Raw genomic sequence first — 12725 nt, forward strand, 5'->3', positions numbered from 1 at the left:
CCCACTTTATATACTGAGCATGACACCCGTGGTGTCGAATATCCCTTTGGCCAGTTGGGGCCAGCTGTCCTGGCTGTGCCCCCTCCCCATTCCCCGTGCCCCTCCAGCCCTCCAGCTGGCAGGGCCTGAGAAACTGAAAAGTCCTTGACTTGGTACAAACATCACCCAGCAACAACTAGAAACATCCATGTGCCATCAACATGGTTCTCACACCAAATCCAAAACACAGCACAGCACCAGCTACTGAGAAGAAAATTTAACTCCATCCCAGCTGAAACCAGGAGAATCCACCAGCCCAGCCAGCCTCTGACTGGACTGCCCGTCCCTAAACCCGGGGCACTTCCTCACTGCGAGGGAAACCGGCAGGAACAGGAACATTTTTTCCTGCCAGAGGCCGCGCCCCGGCCTGCTCCTCAGCGCGGCCGCCTGAGGTAAAGCCCGGCCAGAGGGGCTTGTACGAGCACGGCAGGTGCCCGGAGCTTATCGCGGCCGCCAGCCCTGGCAGCAGGTGCTGCGCTGCCTGGGAGCGCGCCCCTTGCACTGCACAGCGGGTGACACGGACACCTCACCACCCGCCCGCCCGGCCGCAGCGACCCGCCGCCAAGGGGCAGCGCCGGCCCCGCCCCGCCCCGCCGCTGGCGCCGCCTCGCTCGCCATTGGGTAGCCCCGACCACGCGGGACACGGGTGACACCGCTCTCGCGAGAGTTGGCGCGTGTATGTGGGGGCGACGAGCGGAAGTGCGGCCTTTTCCTGTGGCGGCGCGGTTCGGCGAGGATGAAGGTAACCCTGCGTCGGGGCGCGGGGCTTTGCCCTCGAGTGTGCGGGTTCCCCCGGCACAGATGGCCTTGGCGTTGCGTGCGGGGCCTCTGGCGGGGGGCGGTGTTCCCTGATGGCGGGGCTGGAGTGCCGTTGTGGGGCGGATGGCAGCGGATTGTTGGTGGCGCGACATGGAGGCCGGGCGGGCCCCGTTCTCTTAGGGGGGCCCCTGCCGCCGCTAGGACCCGGATTCCTTTAGTGGTCGTTAGTCCGTTGAGAAGGGCTTTTGGGGGCACGGGGTGTAGTAGGGATGCATCGCGTGTGATAGAGCGCTCGGCCTGTGCTGTTACCAAGCCATACTCGAGCGAGAATTGACGGGAGGCGTCTCCGAGGCTCTGGGGTTTGTACCAGCCCCCAAGAAGCACAGGTAATCACCAGCGGCAAGTGTTGCTCTCCTTAAGTTGCTTACACAGTTTTCTGGTACAGCAACATGTGTTGTGACGGGTTTGCAAAAGAAGAGGGAACAAGTTTCAGCTGCCCTCACCTTGACTTTCTTGATTGCGGCCTGTTTGAAGGTGATCTAGCTCCAGCTATGATAAAGCCTGTTTGCTGTGTAACTGAACGAATAATAGTCCAATGTGGCCAAGGACAGACCTGACTGCCTGTAAGCGTGGTAGTGACAAGCTATAGCTAGTAAGCATTCGTGTAATCAGATGGGGAGATTTCAGCTTTGAAATGTTGAGATGAAGCAAGCAGATAAATACTGATTTTCTTTTACAGTGCTTCATGAGAAGTAAACCAAATGTAACTTTTTTCATTATTGTTAGCTGAACATCTCTTTCCCAGCTACTGGCTGCCAGAAGCTCATTGAAGTGGATGATGAGCGCAAGCTGAGAACATTCTATGAGAAACGGATGGCCACGGAGGTCGCAGCCGATTCTCTTGGTGAGGAGTGGAAGGTAAGAAGTGTAGAAGTGTGTCAGAGCTGTATTCAAGGAGTTTAAATTACAGAATTTCTTCAGTATGCAGTTGTCACACTAGAATGCTGTATGGCAGGGATCCTCAAACTACAGCCCCCGTCCCCCAGGATCCTCAGTCTGGTCCCTGGTATTTACAGAACCCCCCCGCCAGGGGTCGGGGGGGAAACCAAGTAGCTGCAGATGACTTCCTGCCACTTAATCTGTGCGCAAGCCCCCTGTTTAAAAAGTTTGAGGACCCCTGCTGTGTGGTGTACATTTGGCAGGTATGTTGGAAGCTTCTCTTGCTATATGTACTGAATTCGGTGATGAGGCTAGTCTGTTCTGCTGCTTTGTTTTGTCTGAATGTTTTGGGGGGTTTTAAGCCTTGTGTTTTGAGTTTCATACTGTTTTTTGCAGTAGTTCTTGTTTGAGAGCTGTCTTGTTTTTCAGGACAAGTTAAATCTGTACCGTAAAACTGCTGATCCCTTCTTTACTGAACAAATTCAAAATGGCCTTCATTGTGTTTAAATTGCTGTTAGTGCATGGGGAAAAGCATGTTGGGCCTGGTGTATGGGCTTGGAATACTTGAGTGTTAATATGGACAGTCCAGCTGAATTTGGGTAAATTTATCTTTTGTACTGCAGCCTCCACAAAGAAGGCAATAAAAGCTTTACTTTTCCTTCTTTCCCATGTATCTCTACTCCTTTTGCTCTTGTGCTGTGTGCAGATTTCCAGTTTTTGATGATAACAGGCTTTGGTTAACTTTAGCATTAAAGTAAAGCTAGACAATAATGGAAAAAAATCTAGTCAGGTGTAGCTTAATTGAAACTTTGCATGGATAGAAATTTGATAAATTTTTTTGTATATTGGAGGGTAAGTAAAATAAATGTAAATTCTGGTGGTATCTAGAGCTATTTCTGTTAAGTAAAATTCCTGAACCATTGCAAGTGGCAGGGTTTGCAGTGGCAGTAATGGTGACTTTTCCAAAATCACAGACACCATGTTCCTGTTACTTGAACAGTATATTGTAATATCCACCACTTCTCCTTAAAGTAGTAGAGATTGGTGAGCAACTAAGAAGTGTATTTTTGTGTTTTCATAGGGCTATGTTGTCCGGATCAGTGGTGGAAATGACAAGCAAGGCTTCCCCATGAAGCAGGGTGTCCTGACTCATGGACGTGTCCGCCTTCTGCTCAGCAAAGGCCACTCCTGCTATCGCCCCAGAAGAACTGGAGAAAGAAAGCGCAAATCTGTCCGTGGTTGCATTGTTGATGCCAACTTGAGTGTTCTGAACTTGGTCATAGTGAAAAAGGGTAAGAGTTTAGATGAACCAAGCAATAGGTAGAAGTAGGCATCTGGAAAGACACTGCTTGCTAGTGGCTGAGAAGTTGTGTGGAATGCCAATGTCGTCCCAACCTCAGAGTGTGAATGTATCTTGAAATGCCCTCTAAGCGTTAAGTTCTTGTAACCAGAAATGGTTACTGAAACGCTTTCCGTGTTGCCAGCAGTCTGATCACATTAAATTAGCAAAGTAGCTAGCAGTGGCAGTGTTGGCAGGTGGACCCCAGGGATTGTCTATCATGCATTTTTATGCATTTTTATGCATTTTAAAAACTAAAATTGAGTATCACCAACAAAGCAGGCATTCAGTAGATGATGAATTAATTGGCATGTTTAAACTTATGTTCTTAAAGGTGAAAAGGATATTCCTGGGCTGACAGACACAACTGTGCCCCGTCGTCTTGGGCCCAAGAGAGCTAGCCGAATCCGTAAGCTGTTCAACCTGTCGAAGGAGGATGATGTTCGCCAGTATGTTGTGAGGAAGCCTCTGAACAAAGAGGGTAGGAACTGAAATTTTACAACTCTGCTGATAATTCCGTGAAACCAAAGTGTCCAGCTTACTGCAGTAGACTCAGTACACTGTAGTAGTAGATCCAGGAGTTGACTGTCACATGGTATTTAAGCTTTGTCAGCTGTAACTTAGAGATAAGAAGTGGGGGTTTCTTGGTTGCCCCTTTCTGGTACCCACCTCTTCCCTGATGGTCTACTGTAGCACAGTTGGTTTTAAAATGTTTGATAGAATCTGGAACAATATTTACTAGTGGTTGTAAGGATAATACAAAAATAATTATTAATAAAGGAGAGTTAAATACGAGGTGGAACGTTTCTAAAACATTTTTGAGAGGTGGAGGTAAAAAGCAGTATGATAAAGACACTTAAGATTTTTCCCCATTGCTTATGGCAGTCTCCAAAATGAGCTTTTATTGGGACCGTGCTATTTTTTTTTCCGCCTGTCTCTTGAAGTGTAAGGTTTCAGTTGGGGTTTTTTGCATTTGATCAGGGAATGGAAAGGGTGAGGATTTTTAGCAGACAGCGCATGATAGAGCTTGGTTGGGTGAAAGACTGTTATTTTCTGCATCATAGGAACTGTTCTGTCCATTGAAGAATGTGATTCTGGTGGACCTCAGGCTGTTTCTTTTGACTTCTGAAGTCAGGCAGTAATGAAAAGCAAAATTGTACAGATGTCTGTGGTGTTGTGTTTTGTTTACTCATTATGGGCTATGTAGACCTGTTTTTTGGATACATATGACAAGCCTGTATAGACTTGTACAAGAGAGCTTTTTTAACACTGAAAACATAAATGATTTGTTCCTAAAGCTAGGTGATGAGTTTCCATATTCCGTAAGTGTTTAAATCTAGGGGAAATTTATACTGCAAAGAAGCTAGAACTTTCCACAAAAAATGCAGGGAGTTGGAGGTGTATTACTTGCTCTTAATTGCCGATAACAGATCATGAGCATTAAGACTATATTTTGTTAATGCTACATCTGACAGTTGTTGATCACTTTTCCTGCAAAACCTGTCGAGGTTGAACTCTTGTTAAGTTGCTATAATGCGTAGTACACTAAATAATGTTACCATAACAGTGAATGGAACTTGCTTTTAAGTTTGTCACATGAGGCGTGAGGTCTCTTGGGAAGGTAATCTGCCACTTAATGCTAATTCATAATACCTTTTTTAGGCAAGAAACCCAGAACCAAGGCTCCCAAGATCCAGCGACTTGTGACCCCACGAGTTCTGCAACATAAGCGCAGACGTATTGCTCTGAAGAAGCAGCGCACTCAGAAGAATAAGGAGGAAGCAGCAGAATACGCTAAGCTCTTGGCCAAGAGAATGAAGGTGTGTTTGCCGCTGTAACTCAGACGTATCAAATACCTCATACCCCAGAATCAAGGGAATTGATAAACTTGGCTGTACACTTACAGCTGCTGTGTACTTGCCTCATTTTGAGTAGCAGTGCCTGAGTGTAAGTATAAACATTGCCAGTCAAATACATGAGTTTGGTCTTCCACCTAAAACCACAGTGACTACTAAAGAAATACTGTTGGAATATTTGGCATAGTACTTGAGTGTTCCGTGACTTCTAGATGGAAACTGAGAGCAGATAGACCTCTACTATGTTGTAAACTTTGCATTAGTATTTTTGGGGATACAGTCCATATTGTTTAAAGACATGGGTCTGTACAGGTTATGATCCTTGTAGAATTCCTTCTGATCTGTGAAGGAGGAAACTGTATTTTGCTTTATTGACTGAAGGAATCCGTTCTTTCTGGTAGCTTCCTTGAAGTTGTATTTTCTCTAGTTTTTTACTTTGTAGATGTTCCAAAGTGCTTGATTATGTACAATATCTCCATACTCATTTCGTGCTGCTTTGCTTTTCAGGAAGCCAAAGAGAAGCGCCAGGAGCAGATTGCAAAGAGACGCCGGCTTTCTTCATTGAGGGCTTCTACATCTAAGTCTGAGTCAAGTCAGAAGTAAAGATGTACATGATACTAAAAATAAACCCTTTTTGTGGTTAACTTTCTGTGTGAGACTTACCAGTGCATATTTTTACTGGCTGTCTCTTAAAATAAATAGTAGTCTAGACTAACTGCATCATGCAGGCCAAACTGCAATCACAGAGTTAAGTCTCGATTGAGTTCTGTTTTGAGAACATGTAATAAATACTCGTGTCTCCAGTGAGAAGTTCTGATTTATAATAGCCTTGTGCAAGCATGTTAAATTTTCTACAAGTAGTAGTTACTTGTAACAGCAAAATCCTGTGTGATGGTTCAACAGTGTCCCCAAGAACTGAATGTAAGCTAATCTTCAGGAGCTCTGGGTAGAACTCACTTACTAAGTACTGTTCCGTGGTTTGTTTGGGCTTTGTTTAATCTTGAGTACAGGATAGTCTTCCAGATGAGGAATCATGTCACTTGCTTTCACTCTTGATTGTAAGATTTGTAAAACAAAGCCTTGAGCCGATGGTTGGCAGAATTAAGTGCAGTTAAGTCAGTCAGGCTCCCAGTGAAGTGGTCGTAGCACCAAGTCTGTCAAGAATTTGAGAGTCTGCATAACTGTGTCATATCATTTAGTTTAAGTAGCCCTGCAAGGAACAGGGAGTTGAACTTAATGATTTTTATGGGCCCATTACAACTTTAGATAATCTGTGGTGCTGTATTTTGGCATTCTGCTCTTGAAATTGGTGCTGAATAGTGAGCATGGGTAAGTCAGCAATTAAAAGGTTTGACTTCACTTAAGGACAGAAACGTTACAGTACCCTTTATGTATTCAGACTACTTTGTGCAGATCTAGTACCAGGTAAGGGTGATGGGAGTTCTGCTCTGACTTGAGAATGCATGTTAAGTGTTTCACGTTAGAATGATCTGCAGCTAGTCTTAGTTGTTCTTAGAATAGTAATTGGGATCCACCTCAGTTTTTGTCAAGATAGGTGCTTCTATTTCCAGTATAAACGCTTCAATACATTCAGCTTTATCACAGCCTAAGAAGTAAGGAAGCTTTTATTTTTACCTTCCTGTGTGCATGGCAAGGCTCTTCACGTCAGGCCCCCACCTGACTGGCTAGAAGCAATTTTTTAACACACTGAATGGAATTTGTGTTGCAGAACCATGAGAATTGCTGACAGTAGATGCTGGGCACAGAATGACCAAATTGCCATCCTTGGATTTTTGGTTTGTTAGGGTGATGGTATACAGATCTCTGACAAGGGTAGAATTTGCTATGAAGCATCTATGTGCAGTAGAAGCCTCAGACCAAGAGAATTGGCTGAAGCAGTTACTCCAGGCTTCCATTTTAAGTGGCCTTTCACAACATAGCTGTTCAGGTGGAATAATAATAGATTATTTTTGAGTGACAAATCAACTACATAATGAGAAAAGGCAAAGAGAGTCAGCAACAGTTCAGCATGAGTTAAATAAGAATGCTGGCTAGTTTTGTAAAATTTTAAGAAGATACCATTTTACAGGAAATGAACAAAATTTACCTCCAAAAAACCACACCAATGTATGGAGGCCATGTTAAAGACGTACAGTTTCACCTTAAACATGAGGTTCTTCACTTCTAGTAGTGAAGATAGCTATATAGGCCCTGTTAAGCCTGAGGTTCACTTAACACAGGAAGTGTATCTTTCACAGATCCACTTAAAATCTAGTGCTAGTCTTTCAGCTGCAAAAATTGATGTGGAAAACAGATTAAATCTGCATTTCATCTGGCAGATATGCTTCATATGACAATCCTAACCCGTTCACTGAATAACTTGCCTACATTGCAAATCTTTACAGTAAAGAAGTCTTATCACCAGGCTCTGTTAAGCAAAAGGGAGTCACATCTAAGCATGAGATTAGCACTCGCTAAATTCACAATGATGGAAATTTTACAGGAACATGCAGGAGAGAAATGCACAACTCATTCCTTAACACAGCAGCCTTCTGTTTTGCATCCTAGTAAAAGGTACTTGGAATTAAGAGGCAGTTGCATTGGTCAAGGTCACCAAGCACTGATGTAAGTGTCTAAAGAGACCTGTGTCCTAAAAAAGATGTCCTACTCTATGGGCTACTAATGAGTCTTTTTTAAAAGCAGTGCAACTGATACCCAGTTGTATTAGTGGGTAAGAAGAGCGGGTGAGCTGCTGGTTATTTTTGTTAAGCTGTGGGTGAGAGTGTGTGGCCTTGTTAGAGCCAGGAAGTAATACAGCCTAACCCCCAATAACAAAAACCTTGCTGTACTGCTTCCCATCAGTTGTTCTCTTGAATCTTCCTTTGTGGTTCCTGTGCTGCTTTGTTCTCCAGTCCTCAGTTTGCAAGTGCAAATTGGGTATACCATGTCTTGGAATTGTAGAAGGGTTGGAAGGGACCTTGAAAGACATCTGGTCCAACTTTCATGAGAAGGAGAGCCTAGATGACATTATCTGGTACCCTCTACAGTCATGTCTTGAAAACCTCTGGTGATGTGGAATCACCTGTGTCCCTGGGGAGGTTGTTCAGGTGATTGATCATTCTCACTGTAAAATTTCTTCCATTGAAATGACACCTCTCCTGGTCAACTTGTACCTGTTGCCCCTTGTCTTCTTTCTGTGGTTCCTTTCAAAGAGAGGGCTTCTGTCTGCTTTGAATATGGGATAACATCTCCCCTGAGCTTTCTCCAGGGTGAAAAGACCCAAGTCTTTCAGTCTTTCCTCATGGGGCATTTTATCCTGCCCTTTGATCATCTTCATGGCTTCCTTTGGACCCTCTCCAGTCTGCACCTTGAATTGCGGGGCCCAGAACGGGAGCCAGTACTCCACGTGCAGCCAGAAAAGTGTTGAGTGGGACGATCACATCTCTATCTCTGCTAGCAATGCCCTTGAGGATGCAGCTCGGGATCCTGTTTGCCTTGGTTGCCGCAATGGCACTCTGCTGACTCCTGTTCAGCTTGTTTCCTCCAGAACCCCCAGGTCCCCCTCAGCAATGCTGCTGCCCAGCCACAGCTCATGGCCGGTGCTGGGCTCTGTTGTCCCAGGTGCAGGACTCTGCACTTGCCTTTGCCGAACTTCACACAGTTCCTGCGAGCCCACCCTCCCGGCCTCTCCAGGGCTCTCTGAAGGATGGTTCTGCTTTCTGACACCTCCACCTTGCCACCTGGTTCAGTGACACCAGCAAACCCAGCGAGGATGCTCTCCCTGCCATTGTCCAGATCGTTTATGTTTAACACAGGGCCCCGTACTGGTCCCTGGGGGACCCCACTTGTGACAGGCTGCCAGCCTGAGTAAAAGCCATTGACCAGCACCCTGAGTGTGGCCTGTGGGACACCTGCCTGCCCATCTCACAGATCACCCACCCAGGCTGTACCCTGACAGTGTGTCCAGGGGGAGGCTGTGGGAAACGTGTCAAACGCTTTGCTGAAGTCCAACAACCCAAAGAAACAGAACACACATAAGACCAATACAATCAGTTTTAAACTGGCACAGTCTGAATTCAGATGGTATGACACTACAGGAAAAAAGGAGGAAAAAAATGACTGTAGAGGGATTTTTAAAGGACTGAGGACATATGTTACCATTGTCTGGGTTGGACAATCCAGGCCTGTTAGTTGAAGCTGCTGAGCAACTTTTGTAGGACAAGGCCTCAATGACAAGAGTCCAAGTACTGATAGCCTGATGAATAGAGACTTGTTAGAACTTGTAGGGCACAAGCCCTGGGAACAAAGGAACAAGCTAACTGCAGACCCCTGAGCCGCTACAGTTGAGGAGGCAACCAGACGGACAGAGAAACAAGTAGCCAGGTAAGGGAACGGATGGCGCCGATATGTAACTTTGTTAATCAAGAAAGCCGCGTAGAAAGAAACTCCCTTACTTTGGAATAGAAACTGTTGCTATGTCAAGGTAAACTAGTAAGTTCCTATTGTTCTAACGGTGTGCCTTAAATATCAACCAATCAGTGTTTTTTACGCTTAAGATTTAACCAATCAGTGTGTAATATGTAGATGGTAGAAACGTATATAATTGTAAGAAAATCACTAATAAATGGACAACTTGCTTGCTGTGTCCCGTCTCTTCATTCGCCGCAAACTTTAAATTGTCCTTGGAACAAGCAGTGTGAGAAAGAAAACCAGCTATGCCCGAACAAGAAGCCAGGTGCAGGGCAAGTCCTGGGAACCGCGGAATCAACACACTCTGACCAGCACACTCTGACCAGGCGCCTGCAGCATGCTCACCCGTCAGCGACACGGACCGCGTGACCAGAACCTTTTATCCAATCACCTCTGTGTAAAGTCGGGTGAGCGGTCGGTTTGTTATAAATATGACCTGTTTGCTTAATAGAGGGAGCACGGCATGTAGCCATATTGGTGTGATTGTTGTGACTTGGCCGACTCTCCAAGGGGACCCTCTTCATCTGGCGCCCAAACAGGGACCCATTTGGTCACTTAAATGCTGTTTGCTTTTAAATGCGGCAGTCTCCGTGCATTGGACCCGAAGGGAAGTTGTCCGATTAGGGAGCTGGAGGTCGGAGGCGGGTGGAACCTGGAAGGCGAAAAGCGGAGTCCAGAGTTTGGTGTAGAGCTGCAGATCGCACCCCCGCCGGTGGTAAGGCCCTGACGAATAAGACACGGCAGGGCTCTCCGCTGATACCTCTGAGAGAGGGGGGAGCACTCTGGAAGACCGCAATAGAATTAGATGCAGCAATTAAACTCTTAACTAGTATCCTCTTTAAGAGAGGCGAGAGCAATAAAGAAACAGAAGTGGAGGCTTTAGTTCGCTGGGCACGAAAAAAGGATAAGATTCCCGAGCCTGCATTATTGTTTAGTATTACAGAATGGAGAGAAGTGGGAAATTGCCTCAGGGATACTACGATTGAGGGAGGTAAAGAAGGAGAAGAAGCTAAAGCATTAGGAGCTACGTGGTGGTCTATAATTAACACTCTGGAAACTATGAAGGCAGAAAAAAAAAGTAGCGGCGGCAGCCATAGAAGCGTTGGGGAGAGATGTGTAGAAAAGCCGGTGGAGCAGAAGGGTGATTCACCGAAGCCTTCTCTCTTGGCTACACTTTTCGGAGTTGGGGATACTCGTCCTATGAAGGGTATGTCCGCCGCTGCGTTCAACAGTGCCGGAGCTTTTAGATAAGACAGCGGCCAAACCGAAAGCTCCCCCTCGGCAGCCGGCGGTAACCGAGCCGAACCCGGAAGAGGCGGCCGGGCCGCCCCAGGAGGGCGGGGCAGCGGGTCACGCGGCACCAGTCACGTCAGGGCGGGCCGCAGCGCCGTGCGGTGACGCACCCTCCTCTTCCTGAGCGTCATCGGGCGGGCCTGAGGGGGAAGGCGGGGAGGAGCCTTGTGGTAACAGTACAGAGAAACCTTTACAGGAGGTAATGGATAAATTAAGAAAACTGGAAAAGCGAGTTGAAGTGAACCTGCCTACTACTTCAATACCTGCAATTCCTCCAGTTAGCCCAGCTACCCCGCCGATGCTGAACTCGAGCAAAGATCCAGTGCTACAGCATTGGTTCAGTATTGTTCGTGATGCTGTTTTGGAGGGTGACTGGCAGGTGACCAGCTCGTTAGCTTGTCCGGTACTGATTAATAATCTTGATGCACATAACTGGCACATGATTTATGGAAGGTTAATGATCAGATTTTAGCGATGGGAGTGTTGCAACCTGCTCTTCCACCTTTTATGACGGTCCCTCAGATTTGGCAAATTGTTGTAATAGACTTGAAAGACTGTTCTGTCTTTTTCACGATTCCCTTACACCCTGATGACACACAAAGAGACTCACTAACGATGATTTGCAACCGTTCCGATCCTGGTTGCATGGCACCGAAGCCAACAGTCCTCGAAAAAGTTCATCTATTGTGAAACAGACATGGGTTGTCCAAAAAGAAAAAGGGGGATATGTAGAGGGATTTTTGAAGGACCGAGGACATATGTTACCATTGTCTGGGTTGGACAACCCAGGCCTGTTAGTGGAAGCTGCTGAGCAACTTTAAATTGTCCTTGGAACAAGCAGTGTGAGAAAGAAAACCAGCTATGCCCGAACAAGAAGCCAGGTGCAGGGCAAGTCCTGGGAACCGCGGAATCAACACACTCTGACCAGCACACTCTGACCAGGCGCCTGCAGCATGCTCACCCGTCAGCGACACGGACCGCGTGACCAGAACCTTTTATCCAATCACCTCTGTGTAAAGTCGGGTGAGCGGTCGGTTTGTTATAAATATGACCTGTTTGCTTAATAGAGGGAGCACGGCATGTAGCCATATTGGTGTGATTGTTGTGACTTGGCCGACTCTCCACGGGGGACCCTCTTTGAATGCCAAAGGAAAACACCTTGAAACCTAAAAAAAAATGGTAGAACACGTCCCTCTAAACTACTCTGGTAACCATGCAAATCCGGCCTCTGCTCCTCCCAGCGGTTTCTGGCTGCCACTTGTCCCCACAGAGCCACTGAGACTGGTAGGCAACTCTGGAAGCCTGTAGTGCAAACCTAAAAAAAAATTCAGGTCTGTTTTTTCTAAAGGATTGAGACTCCACAACCTTCCAGGCAACCTGTTCAGTGTCTCACTACCCTCACAGTTAAATATTTCAGTATATTTTCCTGTGGTTCAAGTTCATGTCCATTGCCTCTTCTGGCACAGGGCACCACTGAGAAGAGCCCAGCTCTGCCTCCTCTACTCCCCACCCACCCCATCAGGAATGTGGACACATGGATGACATTCTCCTGAGCCCCTGCCCCAAGCTTTCTCCAGGCTGAACGGTGCCAGCTCTGTCAGCCCATCCTTGCAAGACAGGTGCTCCAAGCTCTTCATCACCTTTGTGGCCCTTCCCTGGAGTCATCCCAGAATGTTCAGGAATGGATAACTGGCTAGCTGAAAAGGGTCACATAGACATAGTCCAGCTGGCTGGACAAAAATGCACATCGCTCTCAGCTTACCTGAAGTAAAGCAAAAATACACTATCCTTGGCTGTTCTTGTTACACAGTAACAGGAAGGTTGCGGTGGGAAAAGAATGTTGCAGGTGGGAACAGATAACTACAGAAGAGAAACTAGGGGCGGGCTTGGTATTTAGGCAACTAACCAATAATGAGCTTAACTTTTGTAATATGTATGAGCTAATTATAACAAGGCATAAAAGGTGACTGTAAGGCACAATAAACGAAGTCTGCTGATCACTCATATTGAGTGACTGTGTCCCCTCCGTC

The 12725-nt window shown here is 46.4% G+C and overlaps 1 protein-coding gene across 1 annotated transcript; it reads left to right on the plus strand.

Annotated features, from left to right (window-relative positions):
• The first annotated feature begins 663 nt into the window (after window positions 1–663).
• Window positions 664–5574, plus strand: RPS6 (ribosomal protein S6). The gene is made up of 6 exons (XM_005242167.3): window positions 664–781; window positions 1585–1716; window positions 2819–3029; window positions 3411–3557; window positions 4739–4896; window positions 5440–5574. The coding sequence occupies exons 1-6, from the start codon at window positions 776–778 to the stop codon at window positions 5533–5535; spliced, it is 750 nt and encodes a 249-aa protein (XP_005242224.1). The 5' UTR covers window positions 664–775; the 3' UTR covers window positions 5536–5574.
• The last annotated feature ends 7151 nt before the right edge of the window (window positions 5575–12725 follow it).

The sequence above is a fragment of the Falco peregrinus genome, chromosome Z (genome assembly GCF_023634155.1).
Source record: "Falco peregrinus isolate bFalPer1 chromosome Z, bFalPer1.pri, whole genome shotgun sequence".
Taxonomy (NCBI): Eukaryota; Metazoa; Chordata; class Aves; order Falconiformes; family Falconidae; genus Falco; species Falco peregrinus.

Bases quoted from the DNA above. Each gene is read 5' to 3' on its own strand.
- RPS6 (XM_005242167.3), top strand. The intron at 3,558-4,738 runs GTAGGAACTGAA...TACCTTTTTTAG, and splicing joins GAAGCCTCTGAACAAAGAGG to GCAAGAAACCCAGAACCAAG. The intron at 4,897-5,439 runs GTGTGTTTGCCG...TTTGCTTTTCAG, and splicing joins TCTTGGCCAAGAGAATGAAG to GAAGCCAAAGAGAAGCGCCA.